The 23,504-nt window shown below is 40.1% G+C and overlaps 1 protein-coding gene across 7 annotated transcripts in view; it reads right to left on the reverse strand.

The window, feature by feature from the left end:
* Positions 1–23,504, reverse strand: part of SYCP1 (synaptonemal complex protein 1) — a 56,232-nt gene that overhangs the window by 27,820 nt on the left and 4,908 nt on the right. For all 7 annotated transcript variants that reach the window (XM_081009810.1, XM_081009813.1, XM_081009814.1 and 4 more), the window contains exons 3-17: positions 22,885–22,963; positions 22,031–22,065; positions 16,952–17,116; positions 16,161–16,228; positions 13,960–14,033; positions 13,476–13,534; positions 12,149–12,218; positions 9,822–9,895; positions 8,135–8,243; positions 6,818–6,912; positions 6,536–6,720; positions 3,594–3,661; positions 2,057–2,118; positions 1,616–1,732; positions 699–802 (exon numbers count right to left, since the gene is read on the reverse strand). In XM_081009810.1, the coding sequence (XP_080865936.1) occupies positions 699–802; positions 1,616–1,732; positions 2,057–2,118; positions 3,594–3,661; positions 6,536–6,720; positions 6,818–6,912; positions 8,135–8,243; positions 9,822–9,895; positions 12,149–12,218; positions 13,476–13,534; positions 13,960–14,033; positions 16,161–16,228; positions 16,952–17,116; positions 22,031–22,065; positions 22,885–22,963 (1,364 nt within the window). The remainder of the gene's footprint in view (positions 1–698; positions 803–1,615; positions 1,733–2,056; positions 2,119–3,593; positions 3,662–6,535; positions 6,721–6,817; positions 6,913–8,134; positions 8,244–9,821; positions 9,896–12,148; positions 12,219–13,475; positions 13,535–13,959; positions 14,034–16,160; positions 16,229–16,951; positions 17,117–22,030; positions 22,066–22,884; positions 22,964–23,504) is intronic.

Below are 23,504 nucleotides of genomic sequence, written 5' to 3' on the forward strand. Positions count from 1 at the left end.
CTGGTAGCCCAGCTAAGTTCCTATCTGGATAGGGTACCTGGCTTCAGTAATCTCGGCTCAAGTGACCTATAGATTAAATTAGTGCATTGCACTATATGTGGGGCTGCATTTAAAGACAACTTGGAAACCACAACTGATGCAGAATGCAGCAGCGAGAGACTTAACAGGAACAATGCAGAATAAGCATATACTGTAATACCAGCTCTGGCACATCTTCACTGATTGCAACATGAACATATTAGGACCCTGTGTTCATCACCTGAGTCCTTCTCCATGTGCCGCCTCTGAAAAAAGTTCAGAGGGTGGTGACAAAGGAAGGGCCTTTTTGGATGTGGTCCATGTCTATGGAATGCTTTACCCAACAAGGTCCACCTGGCACCAACATTAACATCCTTTCAGAGCTATGTATAAATGTACCTCTTCTCCCAAAATTCTAAGGGGATATGATTATCATGCTTATTGCAGTTTCTGAGATGGTATTTTGATTTTACATGGTCAAATGTGAAGGTTTTTTAAAAACTGTGCAAGTTGCCAAGAGAACTTTTATGTGACAAACTGAAATAATAAATAGTAATAATAAAAATAAAACAATTTTTGTTAGGGTATTAAAAGTCATACTTCACTAAAAAGAAAACATGAAATAAAATAGCCTTTCATAAGCAATGTTTTGCTAGTTTTTATGTATAATAAGAACATACTTTTCTTTTTCGAGCTCTGCTGTCACTGCTGTAAGCTGTGCTAAGCAATTTTGTTTATTTTCAAATGCTCTAGATAACTCCATTTCCAAGTCATGCATTTTTTTCTGCAGATAAAAAAAGTATGAAATAATTTGCACTTTACGCCTACTGTGTCCAACAATTTCAGTGAAACAGGTTGTGTTATATTAGTTGAAGGTTTCCCACAGCAGACAGGGCAGTTTAGAAAAGTGTGAAAACTGAAGGATACCTGCTTAAAATGTGGATGGAATGAAATCCTTGAGTAGCACTAGTTCATGCGCTCCACATCTCCATTCATTTCTCCCTCTATACATGGTCAAGATACTGGTAGTTTGGTGCTCAAGTAACTTGACAGTGAGTTAGATTGAGCATACAGATCTCCCACTCTCTGGGTTGCCCTGGCCACTACCATGTGTGCACATGCTAAGAACAGGAAACAGGGCTCTGCAAGCTCTGTATGAGTTTTATGCTCAGAGCATGATCCAGCGAAACAGTGCAATCCAAATCCCAAACATACCAGGATGAAATAGTTTGAATTCAACGGGTCTGGAGCTTTCTTGGTTCAGCCAAGCTATGTCAGCATAAGTCTCTTACCCTGGCTAAGCCAGAGATACACCAGCATAAGTTCTTCACCACAGCTCAGTTGTGGTGTAGTTCCACAAAATGGGGCATTCCAGGATATGGCAGGGCATTAAGAGACTTAACACCTATTCCAAACCCCTTTCAAAATGGTCACATGATCTAGCAACTTCAGTCATAACTGAGGTTATATGACTCCCCATCAATTGATCATTATCCCACACTTTCTCATGCATTTCCCATCACTTTCCTTTTGTCTGATTTTTTGTTAAGTGGGTTTGCTGCACCAAACAACAACAAAGAAAATTAAACTAGCTAACCTGAATAGTAGAGTCATCAGCAGTTCTAGATTCCTTTTCCTTTATTAACTGATTTTTTTCTGACTGTGAATACTCCAACTGGTTCTTCAAATCTTTTTGAACTTTGATTGAACTTTCCTAAATAATACAGATATTTTAAAACCATATAGTAATAATATATTTTAAATACCAATTATGTTTAAAACAAAGAAAATGATGATTGTGAACTTGGATAATGGCCTGAGATTATAAAATTGTAGGCAATATATACTTGGATCACAATCCAATGCAGAATTGAACATAGGGCAAGTATGCTTTACTATGTGTATGAATGGTTCTTGGGTATTTTGGTAATTAAAATAAATTGGTAGAGGTTTGAAGAATTAATCCACAGTATAATGAAGGAAATGGAACTTTTAATACAACTAACTGGTGAAGTGGTGTAAATAAGAGGTCCCTTACCAAGGCTGTTTCCATTTCTTCAAGTTGTTTTTCTTTATCATTTTTCAGTTTGACCATCGCTTCTGCAACAAATATAAATGTAAATAATACAAAACAATGCATTCTTTGTTAAGAAGTAGCATATATTATTTGCTTTTAAGTTCAACTCAGCAAGTTATTGAAGTTATCTCAAATGTGTTGTGGGATCAGTTTGTTAATGCAACAGGTGCTGTGGAAAGAGTACTGTCAACTATACACTTGATCATGTGCCTTCTTGACCCGTGCCTGATACTGTTTTACTGTGTTTACATATCTGTATCTATTTTTATTATACTGTTTTATTGTTTTTATGTTGTATTTTTGTAAATGCATCACACATTTTAAGTATTAAGTAGTTTAGAAATGCTTTTATATAAATAAAATAGTAATTATTGAGCAATAGCCAATGATAGGTGGAGCAGACCCTTTAAAAGCACCCTTTGTATGTTTAAAATGTTTTACATGTACATCAGGATCTGCAGGGACAAAAGTGGCTCCAAATCAAGTTTCCAGACTGACATTATACAGTTGGATTTTTTTTAAAAAAACACACAACCTGATATTTACTTTGATCCATATCTGCTAACATGACCCTAAATCTACCTGCAAAATAAAGATGATATCAATCTGCACAAACAGGGTATAGACACCAAATTTTATGCCCTCATTCCCCACTCCATCAATTTTGTTTGCACCTCAGACTATCCAAGCCTGAAGTTCAGCTGCATTAGGCCACTCTGAGGGCCAGTTTTCATCAGGACCACAATGTGCTGAGATGTTGTTACAGCATGAGACTCTTAATCTCAGGGTCATGGGTTCTAGCCCCACATTGGGTGAAAGATTCCTGCATTGCAGGGGGTTGGACTAAAAGACACTTGTGGTCCCTTCCAACTCTACAAGTCTGTGGTTCTGTGCCCTGTCTTTTCCATCATGCCCCAAATGAAACCGTCTCACTCCTGCTTCTAGTCCTAGCAGATAAAATTCTCTAACAAAGACTTCCCTCTTAGAGCTAATAGCAAGTGTGTGAGTGGATTTTTCAATGGGGCATGGTGGGGGAGGAAAGAATTAAACCTCCACTCCCTGCATGCTGAAATGAAGACAAAAATCAGTTCCCCAGAACCATCTATTTACTCCCCCCGACCCCAACCAACGTGGTTACCAATGCTACATTTAGCATCATGTTTGGCCCCAACACAGAGCCACTGATACTCAAGAATGAAAGATAGAATTACTCAGTTTCCCTGGAAAGAAATCACTGTGTATTGAAAAGAGAGAATATTAAAACTTCCTACCTAAGGGAAAGAGAAGAATTAACAGAAAACAATTTGAGAACCAACACTGTTGGTTCTAAACAACCAGCTCCTTCTTTCTTGCCTAACAAAGGAAACAATAACTGCTGCACTATTGAATTGCCATACTGAACACAGGACTTATTAATATTCATATAACAGAACTATCATTGCTAATAATAGTAATTAGTTTTTTAAAAAAACACAGTACTTCCATTTCCTCAACTTACCTAATTCAGCTGATTTCTTTTGGAGTTCCAAAACCAATATATCTGAATCATCCCTGAGTTCCTTCTGTCTATTAAATTCATTGAAAACATTCAGCGTATAATTTAATAAGGAATAAAAAATTGATTAAATCATCAAATCATATAATGATGAACTTGGGAGAGAAACATATTTGTATAACTGTTAAGAGACATATATTTACTGCTTGAAATGCCTATTAATGGTAGAAATTGTCACAGCTAAAAATTGGCTGCTGTTTCTTTAATGCTAAAAGAACTAAGACAGCATGAGTCCGCGGCCTACAATGACTCATGCAACCTTTCACCTAACTGTACCTGTATATATAGAGTGGTCAATGATAGTGTTTTGTGTGGGTTGGTTGGATGGTAGAAAGCTGGTTGTGTTTGGTGTGTGTAAAAGCTGTTGGTTGTGGTTGGAGAAGAAAACTTTTTAAGAATAAAATCAGCAATACTCTGCAAGAATATTCTTCCTCAAAGACTCTTTTGTGCCAGCTAAGGTCCAAGGACTAGGCAAAGGATTAAAAGGGAGGTCAGAACCTTTTCTTTTTCAAACACTGACAGAAATGTCTATAGAAACATGGCTGTAAAGATGCATTAAACCTGAGTGGCAGGTTGAGTAAAAGACCTAATTTTTCTTTCCCATCCTCAGCTGACTTTGCCCCATCTTTCCTTTCTCTTGGTCAACAAACAAACAGAAAAGTAGGGAACTTTAAAAATATATATATATAAACAAAATATATCATTCCTTAAATAGTATTACTATGTGTGAAGTTTTTGGTATCATATTCTGCTGGGACTTGGGACTTTGACACAAGAAATGGCTCCAGAAAAGGTGAGGACCCTGGGCAGTTCCCAGTAACCCTGCTGACTGAGCTTTAGAATAAAGAGCTGAGATTTTGTGAATACTTCTGTAGGCAAACAAAGCTTATTCTGCAATTGGCCTTGACCTCTTGAAGAGCTGGGTGTACTGATTTAAAGGACCCTTGTCAGATTCTACAGGCACTTACTTCTACACTTGTACACAGAGAAAATAACATCTTGAAGCTAATTAAACTGGATAAATGGAGTTGCGCGGGTTAACTGGTTCCAGTCACTGCATCACTTCCTTGATCAAATTAGCAGTTCCCCCATTCTTACCACATTTAGTTTTTAAAAAATCAAAAACAATTGGAAGTTAGTCATGGATCTCCCAGCACAATGTGCTTTGGCCATAAAGCAGGGTTTCCCAAACTTGGGTGTCCAGGTGTTTTTGGACTACAATAACCATCATCCCTGATCACTGGTCCTGCTAGCTAGGGATGATGGAAGCTGTAGTTAAACAACAGCTGCAGACCCAAGATTGGGAAACCATGTTCTAAAGTAATATGTTAAATCCAGTCAAATATCATATTTTTCCATTTCCATATCCTCAACTATAATACATACTACATGTATACTAGTTATATACAAATGGATGTTCCATGCACGCTTCCTCCCCCTGATCCCATTCTGGGTTTGTTTTTAAACAGATGATATGGTGGGAGCTGATCAGGATGAGTACCACAATGCATGGAGAGGGGGGGTTATCCTTGTGCTTCATGAAATTGTCCTAAGAACAATCCCCCACAAAAAAAATCAAAAACAGCAATTTTTTCAGTTTTGTAAAGTCATGAGTAACAATGAGTGGATATCAATTGCAAATATATTAGGCCAACTTGGCAGTTAATCTTTTTTAACTTTGTTTACTAAACAGAAGTAAAATAAATATGCTAAATTAGATCACTCTCTATGAGTCTAGGGCAGTGGTTCCCAATTAGCTAAGTACTGTGGACTTAAGCCCCTACTTTTGAAAATTTTGATATTTCTATGGTAGTTTTACGGGAATGTTGCTATGGACCCCCTGAGGTCCACAGACCACCAATTGGGACCCACTGGTCTACGGCATTAGCAAATTTTCCAGTGCATATTACCCTAAGCAAACTACCCTAATTTTTTTGGAAAACCCACCTCATTATTCATACGAAGCTATTATTCACCCTTATGAGGGAAACTGCTAGGTTTCCCCTCCCATGTTCCATGGTCTGGATTGTGATCCCCACCTCCTATGCATGGTTGCTATTTAAAGAAGAAACACAAACTGTGGGGATACTGTTTCTATGTAACATGTACTTTAACCCTTAGAGAACAAATAATCATATCTGAAAGCTTTTTGGGAATGGGGAGTATTTATTTTGTCCTGACTATATACCGTATTTTTCGCCCCATAGGACGCACTTTTTCCCCTCCAAAAATGAAGGGGAAATGTGTGTGCATCCTATGGGGCGAATGCAGGCTTTCGCTGAAGCCTGGAGAGCGAGAGGCGTTGGTGCACACCGCCCCCTCTCGCTCTCCAGGCTTCCCTCAGATCTCTGCAAGCCAGGCTCCCGCGGCTTGTGGAGAGTTGCCTGCATGCCGAAGGCTGGGCTCGCTGAGCTCAGCGCGCCCAGACTTCGCGCACCTCTCCGCAAGGCGCGGGAGCCCAGCGCTGGGCTCCCGCTGCTTGCGGAGAGTTGCCTGGCGCCCCCAGACTTCGCGCACCTCTCCGCAAGGCGTGGGAGCCCTGTGCTGGGCTCCCGCTGCTTGCGGAGAGTTGCCTGTTCTGGGGGCTGGGGTCGGGGGAAGCTCGGGCTTCCCCCGCCCCAGCCCCGCGCCTGGGGGGAAAATATTTTTTTTCCCTTTATTTCCCCCCAAAAAAACTAGGTGCGCCTTATGGGACGGTGCGTCCTATAGGGCGAAAAATACGGTACCTGAACAAATATTCCTTTTCAAAGAGAGTTTCACGTGTAAAAACTTGGGCAAAGCTTGTAATTAAGTGACAGATTCTCAATGTTCTTGTCATTCTGTGAAACCCTGTTACCACCAATAGTGCTATTCTTTCTTATGTATGCATGTAAGGTCATTTTTACCTCATTTCTTCTTTTTCTAGCAGTTCCTTCAAACTGGAAACTTTGGCCTGGAGATCATCCATTACTGATGCACTTGTTCCTTTAAATTCTTTAAATTCTTCTATTGTTGCTTCCTTTTGTTCAGTTACTTGAATTAATGTTTTTACTGCAGTTTGCAACTCAGTTTCTAAACCCTTACAAGTATTCTAAACAGAATAAAGAATATATTGAAATTAAGATACAATTCAGAAAATTTTCACTTCTATTCTGTTTTATTGTACAAAAAATATTGCAAGTCCATACCTCTGCCTTTTGCAAATAACTTTTAGTTTCTTCCAGTTCAGTCAATAAGTCATTTTGTTTAGTCTGTGCTTTTTTTAACGCTTCATCATGTTGTTCTAAATTTGAAAGTAAAAGACAACACATTTTCAGACATTTCTGAGGTTTCGGGCAATCACGGTGGGTAGATCTCAGTTGTGTGAAAAAACCTGCCCAGCCAGAAGAGCAAACTCAGCTCCTGTTTGAAATCGCTTTGACTCCATTCCACGTGCTCGGATCTTCCCTGGGCAGGATTTCAGGGGTCACACGCTCACACACTCCAATCCCAGATCCTTCGGCATATCCATGCTTTGTGTCTATCTATCTGCCAGGGACTCACCCTAACTTTGTGTATTAGATTTGTTTAATAAAAAATAAAGCTATTAATTTGAATATATTCATTGTGTTTATTAAATAGTATTAACAATATTGCAAACACTTTACTTAGTGATTTGGAAATTTAATTCAGTGTGTGGCCTGTGGGTTCTGTGTCGAAGTCTTTTGCAGCCCACTTGGTCTGTGAGGTTGGACTGCCCTGATCTAGACTGTACAGTATAGGTCAGTGTGAGCATATGTAAGGGAGTGTACATTAAAAGTCACCCATAGGTGGCACTGCATACCAGTGAGGTTTTACCAAATGACATCTCAACAAATTGTTGCCATGGAGGTGGTGGTAAAGGTACCTTCTACCATTTCTGGTGGGAAACCCAAGGATCTCTAAGTTTTATCCATAAATAAATGTTTAAAATCTGTAAAACTGATATGTCTCCGGAACTTGCTTTGTTGAATTTTGGGATGGACATGTGGGTACTTTATAACTTTTTGTAAACTACTTTGAGGTTTTCTCCAATCAAGTGGTATATACATTTTATGAAATTAAATAAATAATAAATAACTGAAGGATTTAGTAACATGGATGCTAGCTGCAGCTACTATTTCAAGGACACAAAAATGGAAAGATTTAAAGAACTTGTAAATCATACTCTGGTAAGAACATGTGGACAATAGCCATTTCATTTCATTTGCAAATACTACAGGTCCCAATGCACAAATTTGTCTGTCTGCATCAATGAGAGAAATTTGGGTAGCTTAAACAATCTCCGTATCAATACTACTGGTATATCAAAGATGGTAGTTATTTGTATAATAATTAGTTTACAACATTTGCAATTTTTTGTTTGTTATTAGTGTTTATAAATAAAATCTTTTTTAAAAAAAATCTGAGGGCAACCAGTTCTGTTCAGTATGCTGTACCACTACTTCTAATAATGCTATTTGGAATAAAATCATAAAAATGCTTACTTTTTATTTCTTTTAACTCAGCAATGACCTCTCTTGATTCTTGTAACTGTAGGTTTATGTGTTTCATTTTATTATCTTTTTCACCATTTTCCACTGCCAAGTCTGACACCTAATAAAAAGAGTAATTTATGCACATAAATAGCCATGCTTGCCATTTCAGCTTCACATTTCTGTGTTATGCACATGGTTTAATATTTGCCTTTTTAGATATAGAAACCATTATCAGTTACAGGAGATATGAGAAAGATCATCCTACAACATAATCTTACATTGCTGCATTCAGACAATAGACTAAACCATGGTTTAGAATTATGAATTTCATATTGGGCATGCATGCTCCTCCTCCTGCGCAGCCATGAAGAGATCAGAAGCTTCCACTTCTGTTTTAGATTAATCACAATTTAGCATTTATTTCAAACTCTAAGCTGTGTTTAATGTTAATCGTGATTACTTGAAGCAAGCTAGTCTCATAAATTATAGTCTGAAATCAGTTTGTTGCAACTAACCATAGTTAAAATTAGCTGCAGTTCAGATTCAAGGCATTACACAGCCACCATGACTAACAATCACTGATAGCCTTTTCCTCCATGCATTGGTCTAATCCTTTTATAAAGTCATCCAAGCTGGTGGTCATTATTAAATCTTATGCCAGTGCATTCCATAGTTTAACTATGTACTATGTGAAGAAGTGCATCCTTTTGCTGTTCTGAATCTTCTAACATTCATTGAATGACTCCAGATTCTAGTGTTATGAGAGTTGTAGAAAAATGTCTCTCTATACACTTTTTCCACCATGCAAAATTTTACATGCCTTTATCAATAATTAACCACAGTGTTGTGTCATCTGAACTGGCATCTGTGGTTAGTTTAAACCAGTGATGGCTAACACCCCGTTCAAAGGTCTAATCTGGCTCCCAAGACCCCACTGATTGGCAAAAAGAGGAAAATGTAAAGTAGACAGCACTGAGGTGGGTGAAGTCCAGCACCCTGAAGCAGATACAAACTGGCCGTTCCTGGTTCTCAGATTGATCATTTGATGGAGGACATTAAAACCCCCACCATCTGTTGATCTACATGGATCAGCTGAGGAGGTTGAGCTATATGCCTCTGTGTGAGTGAGTGTACATATTCAAGAATGTGGCATGGTCACACCGTTAGAGTAGAAGAACCCCCAAATAGCTCAATGAAGACTGAGGAATGCTGGATAACTGTTGTGGCAGGGGGGTGGGGGGAGATGTAAAACCAGGTATAAAACTGCACCAGATGTGAAACTGCAAGATTTTGATGCATGTTCCACTTTTTATTTTTACTTATTAGTTACATTTTTTACAAAAAGTAACTCATGTGACTAACAAACACATTCATACTTATAAAAAGGCAGGATTAAGACATCCCACCGATTGTCTGAGGCCACAGCTAATTAAAAGCCAACAGCCTGGCAAAAAAGAAATGTTCTGGCCTGACACCTAAAGGTAGATAATGATGGCACCAGGTGTGCCTTCCCACAAAAACATTCAGTAAGTGGGAAGCCACCACTAAGAAGGCCCTTTCTTGTGCTGACACCCTTCCTCTGAGGAGGCACATGAAAAAGGGCCTTGGATTATGAATACAGAGTCCTGGTTGGTTCATGAGGGGTCTTGTCAATAACTAACATAATGTTATTAATCTCAGTAACAATAAAACAAACCTGTTTTTCCATTGCATCCATCTCTCTTTTGTGGACTTTTTCAAGTTGTCCTATTTTTTCTGCTGCTTCTTTTACTTCCAAAATAAAAATCATGGATATTTTTAGTAACTACATGACAATAAACATACTAAAAGAGGAAGATGATTCACACATTTATATATATCACTCATTCATATGTCAATGTGTATGTTCACATATCCTGCTAAACCAATTATGGAGAATCTGTTTCAGCCTCAAAGCTACATTCACTCATGGCAACTTTTCAGGAATCACATACCAGTGGCTGATGGGCCAGAAGCAAAAGTGGATGGATCAACAAATGAATTTTATTTTATTTTTTGCTTTGTACAGTAGGCTGTTTCTACACAGATTCACTTACCCCTCTGTATCTTCCAATCAAGAGGCATTGTCAGAGATCAGCTAGGCTCAAAACACTCAAGGAGGGTATAAAGCAGGATCAGTGGGAGAGTGGGTGTGGCTCAGGAGGGATGTGAGTCAACCAAGGGCCAGATAGAGAGATGTGAACTACTACCATTTGGCTACAATGCCTGAGGTTTCTCACCCCTATGCTAAATTATAGTTTAGCATCATGTGCATGACCCAGAATGAGTTGCAGCATGAATCTAGCTGGTGAGCTCTCCTTGGCTTGCTTTGTTTTAAACAAACCATAATTAATGTTAACCATAGTTTGTTGTTTCAGATGATGCAGGGTAGAAGATGGGGGTACATAAGTAGTTTGAGTATGTAAGCGCAAGATTGCTGCAGATAATTCTGGCTTGTGCACATCATGCTCAGCTCAGCCCTGCTGACTCCCCACCCCAGAAACAGCCCACTTTGAGGTCTGCATTTGCAGAGTCTGGTAAATTTTAGCAGAGGTAAAGGGAATAACACTTCCTAATTCCAGGGATTAGGATTGTTCTGGCCATAAAAGAACAGGAAAAAGCGGGGGGCGGGGAATCAGTCCAGTTCAGAAATAAAAACATAGAAGAAGGCACATTCAATAAACACAAAACACAAAAAGTTGAGCAACTTGACAGCTACCCTTTTCTAATTCCTTTGACTGAAGAGTACTTGAACACTGTAGCTGACAAGAACAAGAAAACTTGGGTGTCTGGTGTACCTTCATTCCAAAACAACATGGCAGGAAGGAATAATTCCTGACACAGCACATGGTTTTGTCATGCATAATGCTCTCCACTATGAATTTCATGTTACAGATACAGAAAATTCTATTATCATCAGCAACAAGTATGAAACACAAGCATTTCCACTGAGTTTGCTTCTTGTGTTTTTATAATAATAGAAAGCCAAACAGGGAATCATAATTGGAAGTCTTAAAATGATTCTTAAAAACTTACTTAAAACATTTTTACCTCTCTCATTCAATTATTTAAGGTGGCTTACAAACATGGCAGTTGTATAGGATGAAATAAGAAAATAGATAGAAATTTCATTTATATCATTTTCTCAACCCTTTTGAACATAAGATTCCTGCAACACCAGATCAAAGCCCTGTCTAGCCTAGCATCCTGTTTCCCACAGTACACAACCAGGTGCCTATGAGAAGTCCATAAGCAAAATGTATTGTTCCCTAGTAATGGGCGTACACAGACACTCTGCCTCTTAGAGGTAGCATTTAACTAGTAATCATGACTAGTAACCAATGATAAATATATCAAATTCCATTTTAAACCTAAATCAGTGGCTATCACCACATATTGGTGTAATTCCACAATCATTAAATAGCCTTTTTCTACTGTATAACAATGGATCTTGATGTAATGTTACATGGCCTAGTTTTGGACCTGTAAAAAGGCTCATGTAGGTTCATCTAGTTCAGTTTTCTCTACAGTGCCTGGCAGCAGCTCTCCAGGGATTCAGACAGAAGTATTTCCCAGCCCTACCAGGAAATGCCAAGGATCGAACTTGGGATCTTCTGTATGCAGAGAAGTTACTGTACCACTGAGCTTCAGCCTGTGAGGAGTTGTGTGTGGGGCACCACTGCTCTCCAGACTTCCCAAAACAGTGGATCACTGGCATTTACTGAGGGAAGGGTGAGGGATGAGGTGCAGGGAGTTTGGTACAGTGTGTGGCAGTGTTGTTGTGTGCCAAGCTCCCTGTACCTTGCATCTCCTCTCTCTCTCAATAAGCACCTGCAACCTTCCATGTTCGGAAGCCAGGACAGCAACTGTGTCCCACCTGTGCTGCCTTACTAGCTACTACTGATTTCATCCAAGCTCTACCCTTATCCCAGGCTTCTCCCACCAGTAACCACTTCTTCTCTCAAATAATTACACAAATGCCATAAATTTAAAAAAGATTCTCACATTTAAAAACCATTTCCAATCTGGAGTTTTCTGCTTGTACACGAAGTTCCTCAAAGGCATGTATCATTCTCTAACAGATGTAAATAAACAATTAGTAACAACAAACTTCCTATAATGCCAGTGAATATATGCTGAATTTATTTTTAAAATATTTAAAATTCACACCAATTGGGTAGGAAATGGGGGAGGGGGGGGTTGGCATTGCATGTGACATCATGATGTCATGTCCAGGCATTCCACAGCAGCTTGTTTTCCATGGCCAGCAGCGCTAGCAGCTCCTCCTCCTGCTGCTGTTGCTGCTGCCATGGCCCAGGGGCTGCTTCCCCTCTGCAGCAGCAGCAAGAGGAGCCACCGCAAACCACTGCAGCTGCACTTCCGCATTGGTTTTGGTGTCCTAGCAGGTCTGTTAGTAGCCCAGCAGTTCTTATGGCATTAGCAGCGGCTTGGGAGGCCTTGCACCGGCAGCCTGGTGGGCCTTGTGTTAGCAGTGGTAGCCACTACACATCCAGATGCCACAGAATTTTGAGGAGGCCCGGCTCCCTCTTTGAAAATTGGGGGGGTCAAAGCCCCCACCCCGATGGAGCCCCTGACACCAATAGTTATTCATTCAACGGTTAGAACAATCCCTTGATATAAATATTTTTTCTTAAGACATTAAAGAGTACCTACTAATTGAAAGCATTGCTGGATCATCTTTAAAAAGGTAGGTGGATAATGTGGTTTTTGAGGGGAGAGGCAACAGATGAGTGAGGAGGGAATAACCCACTCCCCATCTGCTTTTCTGCCAAACACAGCAAACACACATCTACCCTAGCTGGAGGAAAATGTATGAGAGGAGAAGGGAATAACAAGTGACGGGAAGAATAAGGGCTAAGTGTTCTCCCCACCACCATCACCACTTGCCACTTCTCACAGATCATGCACTCTAACCACCTTTTAAATGGTTGGTGGAGACCAAGATTCCCAGATCTGTCTACTATCTAATATTTAATTCACCCCTGAGTTAATGAAATAAACAGTTGCATGTCATTACCTTATTAAAATTGCTCTCAGCAACTGCACATAAATATTAAAAAACAGTGCTGATACTTGTAGGATCTCAGGCAAAATAACATCTGTAAACCGAAGACCAAATCCTTGAAGGATGCTATCAGCTGAATCCTGGGCTAACCACAGCTCACACCTCTCCTTTTAAAAAGGTTTTTTTCTATATTTCATTTTTTCAAAGGAAAATTAAAGGAACTGAAAGCAGGTGTGCACCATCACAGAGGACACCAGGGTGCTGTGTGTGTGTATATAATGCTACTATAAAATATGTCTTTTTTACCTCCGTGTTATTATTAAGATCCACATACATCTGTCTGGTTTCCTCTTGTTCATGTTCATCTAAAACAAAATTAACAACATAAAAGATTAAATATTTATTTTAATATGTAAAAAAAACCAGAGATAAAGTAATAAGAATAGCAATGACCTGTTATTCTACTAAAATTCCTGAACTCTAGTGAGTCTTTAGAGACAAGATGTTTTGCAACTAAGGAGTCACAACTCACAATGCCTTTCTAGTACTCCCATCATATGGAATTGCTCTTCAGTTCATGCTCTCCTACTTGTTTTTAAGGATGCAAAGGAGCATCTGGAGTTTAAAAATCAGCACCTTGAATTCCTGTTTGTAAGACTATAAGCTGTTCCTGCAGAACTGACTAGCAAAGCAGTTCCCAGTGTAAGGCTAACATGGGAAAGGAGGTTATAAACAGTCTATGAGAATCTTGGGGGGGGGGGAATGCAAACACTTTTTAAGAGATATTTACATTTGTTAGACTTCTCCATCAATTGCATGCACTTTTCTTTGAGCAAATTGCACAAATGTCTTGTAGCACTGTTTCTGGGGAGAAAAACAGTTATATCAGCATTATATCCCTAGTATTATTTGTGTCCATTATGCTTTACAGAAAAAAGTAATGAAAATCTGAAATCCTGTGAAATCTGTATCACCCAGGCTAATAAGGGGAGGGGGAAAATAGTAAAAAAAAACACAAAAAAACCAAGATGTCACCCAGTAGACACACCCAACAGACAAACAGCTACAAAGAAACCACAACATTTCCTTATGCACAAGCTGTCATGAGGCTACAGATGGGTTGCTTGCCTGGAGAAACCAGTGGTGCCCTAGCAACTAGGACAAGGGTTCAAATTGTGCTACAAAACACTGTCTCCATGTAATTTATATAACACTGAGTTCAATGCATATGCAGCACTGTCTTTATAAATAAAGCCAGCACTTTGCTTGAACAAGGGAAAGTGGCAAGGAAAATATAATATATAGAAAGGAAGTAAAAAATTCTTTCCTGTAGCACCTTAAAGACCAACTAAGTTAGTTCTTGGTATAAGCTTTCGTGTGCATGCACACTTCTTCAGATACACTGAAACAGAAGTTACCAGATCCTTCTATATATTGAGAAGGTGGGGAGGGGTATTACTTAGAAGGGTGGTGGGAATCGGAGATTGGCAGATAGCTGAGATGAGCCTGTTGACCACTCTTAACGACTGTAATAGGTCTTACAGGAAAAGGCAAGGGGTGAGAAGGTGAGAAATGGCTTAGTCATGTATAATGAGATAAGAATATATAGAAAGGAGAATTTGATGTGGTGTTCATCTCGCTTCAGGCCAAGGGAGCTGGCATTTGTCCAGACAGCTTTCTAGGTCATGTGGCCAAAAACCAGAGCGCACATAAATGCCATTTACCTTCCGCCACAGCGGGACCTATTTATCTACTTGCACTGGTGTGCTTTCAAACTGCTAGGTTAGCAGTAGCTGGGACAGAGCAACAGGAGCTCACCCTGTCGCACAGATTCAAACTGCTGACCTTCTGATCAGCAAGCCCAAGAGGCTCAGTGGTTTACACCATAGTGCCACCCATGTCCCACCTAGAAACCACATTAAGACATATAAAGTGCTAAGAAATATCTCCTAGTAAGGCATCTGTAATTTGATGCAACATGAAATCTGTCAGTTGCAAAGACTGCCCTTATGGCAAAGGGACAAACTGATCAAAAGGAAACACAGTAATAGATGGGTCTGACACAGCAAAAGGCAATTAATTTACATGAGATGATTGAAACTCATAAAATTCTTCACTTGAAGAACAGAAAGCCACAACAGAAGTTCTTTGTACTTGCATTTGAGCAGGCCCCTCTTCCTCCAGAAGCACCTCCAGTGCACACCTGTCACATACAGTCAGGTGGCAGGGAGACAGCCATTGAGTCTGGCCAGTATGTGGTTGAACAGGCTCCACCATATATCAGGCTTTCCACTGATCAACAGCAGCTGGTTTTGCCACAGTCCACCCCACAACTGTGCTGAGAAATGGCTGCTGCCATGGTCAAGTTGGATGTGGGAACTGCAGAAGCCATTGTGGAACTATTATTGGTCATATTCAGCAGGACCACTGAAGTCACACCAGCCATGTTGCCTGCCACTTTCCCATCACCCACTGTTATGGAAAAAGTACAAGAGGAGTTGTAATACTCCGATGATATCTAGCACTGCAGCACACTGAGCTTCTTAGAAACCTTGCCCAAGCCAAAAGTCTTTTCAAGCCAAAAGTCACTGATTGCCAAGGTGAAAGGCCCTCTCCACCTGAAAACAGCCAGGAAGGGAAGAAATAAGGAGGGGAGGAGCACACAGAAATGCAGTTGTGAAAAGTGGTGTTTTTTAAAACACACTAAAGAAGACACAGAAGAATAGTAAAAAAAAAAGCAAACAAAGTATGGCAAAAACATGCAGGTTTTGATTACTTTTTGTGACTTTATGAGCCAGTGTGGTACCAAGGACAGAAGAACAACCTGAAAAACTAATGAGTCCTAGACAGGAATAGTTCTCCTTTTATAAAAGATAAAGGTTTATCTTACAGATCTCTCATGACAATGAGTTTAATTAGAAGGGGTCATTAATTGCCTCATACTATTGCATAAACAAATGATTACAAAATTATTATCCTAACATTACTTACTCTTTTAGAAGATCTTTATTTTCATGTATTACATCTTCCAGTTTTAAGCTTAGTTTTTCATTTTCAAACTAAATTTATAAAACAAAGATATAAAAAGCATGCTTTTGTCTGGATAAACTAATAATTATCACTATCAAAGGGGGGGGGAATGTCAGTTTCCCAAAATACATATTTATTAGACTTGGGTATTATTGCATTTATTACATCACAAACTACATGTGCATTGTAAAAGCTTGAAATGAAAGTAAGCTTGAAAGTCACAAAATTCCAGCAAGATCCCATGATTTACATATGTAACCTGTACAGTACATGTTTTAATTTTACCAATCTTTATTTAATACCCAAGCAAGAAGTAATCTGTAAGCAAGTAGGTCATCCTCAATAATATATACAATACGATACTGTACAAATGGACTCCACTTCTTCTTCCTGCAAAAATCATGTACAACACCTTTCCCTCAGTTCATGACAGGGATTGGGGAAGAAGAGAGGAGGGCTGGACAATGTCAGCACACATTTACAATCCTAACCCCCACCCACAGGGCTTTGCAGAATGGTGGGGCCACAATCACATTGACAGCCTGGCCACTCACAGCAACCACAGCAGACTAGTGGGCAGCACAATAGGTTCTGATCCCTGCACCAGCTTGAGGCTGGAGAGTGTAGTAGGCTATGACAACCCTCCATGTGCAGGCATTGCACCCATGCTGGGATGGACTATGCCCTAATTTTTTTTAAGCATTTTATTCTTATCTAAAAATTATATGTTTCAAAATGTTATAAACACTTGCCTGTAACTCTTGAATAGCTTTACGTAGTGCTTCTATAATCTTTCTGTTTTCTTGCAATTTTATTTCCTTTTCCTTTAATTCATATTCTGTAGTGACTTTCCATCTCTTGATCTTCTCAGCTTCTTTGTAAAGCCTTGAATAAAGCTCATTCATTGTCTCCATGTTCTATAAAGGCAGGTTTAATAATTTATTGTATAATGTTTAATTAAAAGGTTTTTAATGAAATGCCTTTTCATTTAAATTTTGATACCCACATTAGCCATTAAATAAAAACTTTTCCTTGTGTGCACCAAGGATAGTATGAAATATACAATTTAGTAATGTGGCAGTGACTGAAATTTTATTTATTTAAAACATTTCTATACTGCCTTTTATGAAAACATCTTAAGTCAGTTTAGAATAAAGTCCCTTAAAAATACAACAATGATAAAAATAAGTCAAGTTACCACAAAATGAACTAAAAAGTTATGACAATTAGTTGGTATCAAGTGAACAGGAATATTTGTGAACAGGAATGTTTTTAGCATGTTTAGATAACATGCTAAACAACATAGTTAGTTAAACAACATAGAGGATAAAATTTAACCTTGAGGTTCCATGGGACTGAAAAGCACTCCCCAAGCATCATCCTTTGGAAATGTACATCTAAGTAGGACCAGAACCACTGCAAAGCAGTACCACCCACTCCTAACTTGGACAGCCACTCCAGAAGGATACCATAGTCAATGGTATCAAAAGCCATGGAAAGTTCAATGAGAATTAACAATGACACATTTCCCCTGTCTCTCTCACCCAACAGAAATCATCATACAGGATAAGCAAGGCAATTTCTGTGCCAAAACTGGACCTAAACCCCAATTGAAATGGATCTATAAAATCAGTTTCTTTCAACAGTGCCTGTATATTCCTAAATTGAGAAACTAGGTGTCAGCATGGTGAGAGAACTTAGGTGAAAAGTTGAGAACTGAAACTAATGTGATCCAAACACATTCAGATAATGCTAATAATAGATTATTTTTATTGGCACTGTGGGTTAAACCCCAGAGCCTAGGACTTGCCGATCAGAAGGTCAGCGGTTAGAATCCCCGCGACGGGGTGAGCTCCCGTTGCTCAGTCCCTGCTCCTGCCAACCTAGCAGTTCGAAAGCATTTCAAAGTGCAAGTAGATAAATAGGTACCACTCCGGCGGGAAGGTAAATGGCATTTCCGTGCGTTGCTCTGGTTCTCCAGAAGTGGCTTAGTCATGCTGGCCACTGGATCTAATGGTCAGGGGTCCCTTTACCTTTACACAAAATGTAGTGTTATGAGTTTGAGTGTGCCAGGCTCCCCTGTGAATTTTGGCCTGGGAAAGCTTGGCTGCAGTAGTTCATGCCCTGGTTACTTCCAGACTGGATTACTGCAATGTGCTCTATGTGGGGCCTCCTTTGCACTTGATCCAGAAGCTGCAGTTAGTGCAGAAGGCTGCAGCACAATTGCTGACAGGAGTGAGGCCTTGTCAGCATACAATAGCAGTGCTCAAAGATCTGCAGTGGTTGCCAATTCGCTACTGGGCCAAGTTCAATGTGTTACTATTAATATATAAAGGCCGTAACAACTTGGGACCAGTTAACCTGTGAGATCACCTTATGCCATATATGCACACTTGACTGCTTCTATCTGTAGAACTAGCACTGTCACAGGTGCCACATAATACCTGCTCTGCATTTGTAAAAAAAACAATCTTTAAGTGTGGCAGCAGCTACAATTTGGAACTCCCTGCCTATTAACATTAGGCAGGAACCTTCACTGTACACTTTTTGTTGTTGTTGTTTTTAAAAAAATAATATTTATTACTTTTCCAAAAAATTTAAACACTAAAAGAAAAGAAAAAACACATACAATACAATACATTAAACTAACAAAACAATGCAACAACAATAAAATAAATCAAATTTCATTCAATATCTTATATTTCATTCACTTATTTCCAGCGACTTCCTCACACCTCCCTTTTTGTATTCCACTTCTATTATTTGTTTCAGCAATTCCTTTCCATCTTACTCTGTTTTCTGTTCTATAATTATCTTAACACATTCTTGCCATACTTTTCCTTTAATTTTCTATTAATCTATTTATACTTAATTCCTTATGACATTTCTACTAAAGCCATGTAATTTCATTCCAACATTTTTCTAACATTCCTTAATTTTACAATATTTCTATAAATAGTCTTTAAACTTTTTCCAATCTTCTTCCACCGACTCTTCACCCTGGTCTCGGATCTTGCCAGTCATTTCCGCCAATTCCCTATAGTCCATCAACTTTGTCTGCCATTGTCCAACACTTCAGTGTTCTCAAGAAGCAACCATTCTCTCAACCAGCAAAAGGCAGATGGTTCACAACGAAGTTTAAAGGTCTGGCAGGGCAGGTCCACCTCCTTCTTTAGCATCTATCAATATCTTAAGTTTGACTCGAGGCTTCCTGCCCTGCCAAACAACTCTAGGAGCATCCCTCTGCCACCTCCTGAGACCCTCCATCCCATCCAGAGCTTGCAATGTTTGAAACAAAAGCAACATCCTCAGCAACACAGCAGCCCTCATCCCCACCACAATAACTCGGCCCAACAGTAACAACTTCTGATTTGTCCATATTTCCAAATCCCCCTTCTCTTCAATCCAACATCCTTCACAGTTGTCCTTAAGCAGATTCACATTTTTGGCGGTCATGCTAACCCCCAAATACCTCTCTTTCTCAACCAATGTTAGTCCTGTCGCCTCCTGAAACTCTGTCAGGCTTTCCTTTTCCAATTCAGATAGGGCTCTGGTCCTCAAATTCATCCGTTCTTCTTTAAGTTCAATCATAACGAATGTCAGCTTATGTTCATCAAGTTGTCTTTGTATGGATGGGACTCTCCTCTCCAGTTGTATTACTTTAGATTCAGCAGCAAGGGTTTTTCCTCTGATTTCATCTGCAGTTTGCCATTTCAGAGTAGATTCCTGTATCAGTTTCTGGGTGGTTTCTGAATTGGTATTCACCTTTTGTCCCAAGTTATTTAAACTTTCTACAATTAAATCAATTTCACATTTATCGCATCTGTTTTCTTATGGAGTTGTTCCAGCGAATCGTTTATTTTCAATAATGCAGCCACTAAGGCCTCCTCTGTCGACATCCCGTCTGTTGTTTCCTTTCCATTTGCCATAACACTTAAGAGATTCAAGGTCAATTCCAAAGTCTCACACTTTTTTTATCTTGCAGCTGGAAATTCCCCTAGCCCAGCTCCTATAAAGTAACCAATTTCAAAAGCTTCCACTAGGGGAAAACAGATTGTATTTGTATTGGTCAATATGTCCTCTTTTAAACACAGTTTCAATAATCCGAAGTTAGTTTCAATTTTCAGTTACTTTCCTCCTTTTTTAAAAACAACCGGAAACAGTAGAAACAATGTATTTCTCTTATTTAACTAGCTGTCAATGAACGTTCTAAACGCTGTCAATGAACATTCCAAAAAAAAAAAAAAGTCAGTCTTACTAGCAGCCCATTTCCAGGGTCAGAGCGGCGGTGTTTTAAGCCTCTTCGCTCTCTCCCGCAGGCATACTCAATCCGCAACTTCCCCCTCTCTTCTCCTGCCTCCAAGAGGGGGTTTAATGTTCTTTACCGTTGGAAATTTGATCTTTTACAAAAGACCTTCCAGGACTCCAGCTTGCAACTTCATTGCCTCAGTCTATTTACAAAAAGGGAAGGCGGACTTCCTGTTTTGAACCTCCCCATTACGATACCAAATTAAACTTTTAGAGATCCAATTCTTCCGTTTTAGCTCTACTCACGGGTAATTCCTTTAACGTCAAATTGTCCACAGGAAAAGGTCAGCGCTCTCCGGCAACAGCTATGCAGCTTCGTTCCGTGGAAGAAGCAGACGATTCGATGCACCGCGCTGCTCACCCCACGTCGCTCCGGAGCCCCAAAAACCGGGGCTCCCCGCGAGTGGGGGAGGCGCAAAAGGTGCCCGCCGAATCCCACGTTCACAGGCTTCTTCCGCCTGTGATTTTAACGGGTCTCCGCCTTCGCCGTGGCAGCCAGACCCAGATTTCCACGGAGCAGATTCCTCCCGGTCAGAGGAATTCTGCCATTGCTGGAGGCGCCTCCCCCGGAAGTCCTTCACCGTACACTTTTTGGTGTCTGCCGGCGGTTCGAATCCTTGCGGCGGGGTGAGCTCCTGTTGCTCAGTCCCTGCTCCTGCCAACCTAGCAGTTCGAAAGCATTTCAAAGTGCAAGTAGATAAATAGGTACCACTCCGGCGGGAAGGTAAATGGCATTTCCGTGCGCTGCTCTGGTTCTCCAGAAGCGGCTTAGTCATGCTGGCCACATGACCCAGAAGCTGTACGCCGGCTCCCTCGGCCAATAAAGCGAGATGAGCGCTGCAACCCCAAAGTCGGTCACGACTGGACCTAATGGTCAGGGGTCCCTTTACCTTTACACAAAATGTAGTGTTATGAGTTTGAGTGTGCCAGGCTCCCCTAAAGGAAGGTGTTAGAATTTAATCAAGTCTTGGGGGGTTAAACTGAATGCCAGATTTTAAATCCCTGGACCCAGCTTTCGGTGGTCAGGAGATCGCCTGAGAGATGGGCCATTAAGAGAACAAAGGAAAGGTAATGGGTCATTTTAAAAGCTAAGCAGAGGGGGCTCTGTGCCAGAAAGCAAATGGGTGGGGCCCTCCGGCCCTCCCTCAACTCAGAGTCAGCTATAAGACAAAAGGCCACAGTTGAGAGTTGGCTATGATGTAACCTAGAGGAAATAATGTTGCAGGCTGGTAAAGGCAACAAGTTGTAGAGAGGGTCAGAACACAATGTTTGATTTCTGTTTGAATCCAAGGCTGCAGCTATGGGAGAAACAAGAGCCTCTTAGGGTGTTGATGCTATGAACCCCTCCATCATAGGCTTAGGTTGTATATATGTGTAAATAAACCATATATCCTAAAGACACCACAGTCTCTGCTGTGTCTCATTTCAAAATGGAAACTCTGACCGTGGGTGAGCACCTGGAACCCGTGGAATCTTGCACCACTCAGAGATATGGGTGGCGTGCAACAGTATATTTAACTCACCTCCATTTCTAGATCAGGCACAGGTTTTACAGGTTCTGGAAATACAATATTTAATGTCTGATTATTTAACAATAAATATGCATAATTATAAGTTACAAACATTATAATAACAATACAACTGAATAACAGTATTAATTCCTAAATTGCTATGTGTTAGTCTTATTAATAAGTGTATGTCCATACAAACATCATAGGCTACAAATGGAATACAGAATATATTTGTCAGGGAACTGCCATCAGTGTCCGAGGGAGAGAGCAAGCTCCAGAGGGATCCCAGCGAGCGTGCCGGGAGTGGGAGAGGCAGCCCGTCTTCTGGGGAGGAGAATCAACATAGCTCCAGTGGTGAAGGGGGGCAGATGGGGGAATCGGCGAGGCGGTCCCATGACTCCTTGCCGGGGACCAGCGGGGAGAGGAAGGGTCCTCCGCTGCCTACGCCCTCCTTGCGCAGAAGGCTTCCACGCAGGGAGAGTAGGAGGAGACTTGGCGTCAAAGAGCTTCTTTGCTGGAAGAAGTTTAAGAAACGCCCACTGACGGATTCTGCCAGCGATTGAGACAGTCACGGGCGAGTGGCTGCCCGGACAGGAAAGGTTCACTCAGGCAACCCAGCCAGAGGTTGGGACAAGCTTACGCACGAGCAACCCCTAGAACCATTACAATATTGGATTCTGATTTACCAAAAAATAATAGAAAGCAAATGACAAAGTACAGTTTAATAGAAACAACACAACTTTAAATACTGCAGAAGTTCTCAGAGATGACTCCAGCACAAACTGGCTCTAGTTCTTATGGTTACTTCACTTTTCAAGGTCTACCATTCCATCTTCTTTAATATTATTTTTATGTTTTAATCTTACCTATGACTTCTATATGTTTTGACATACTTTTCATCCCAAAAGGCAAGTTATAATCATCTTCAGTTCCCTTGCTAAAATCCTGGAAAAATAAAACATTATAGAAATAATAATACCTTTTAATGGACATGCTCATCCCCAATCATAAACAGATTACTTGGAAATGCAATATGCTAAAATCAATAGGACTTACTGCCAAGTTATGAAATCAGGTTAAGCTGTCATTAAAACTAATTCTAATTTAGGGGTATTACGGTCTTAGAAAATATATTCATACTGGGCAATTTCATAACTTCAAGCACTCCACTCCAAAAGGCTAAGAGTAGGTTATGTAGACGTGGGCAAAGATCAACTCAGATGTTTTAATGAGGAAGTAGAACATACGGGGAACTAGGAATTTAAAATAATAATAATAATTTTATTATTTGTACCCCGCCCATCTGACTGGCTTGCCCCAGTCACTCTGGGGCAAACCATAAGTGCAAGTGGAACATACTAGGATATAGGATCATAAACACATAAACACAAATAAACACAGGAAGCCGTATTATAATTGTGTCAGATTATTTGTCCATGTAGCCCAACATTGTCTAGAATGAGTTGAGTGTCTACTTTTAATTTTC

Source organism: Podarcis pityusensis, assembly GCF_964106645.2.
Source record: "Podarcis pityusensis genome assembly, chromosome: 6".
NCBI classification, from domain to species: Eukaryota; Metazoa; Chordata; class Lepidosauria; order Squamata; family Lacertidae; genus Podarcis; species Podarcis pityusensis.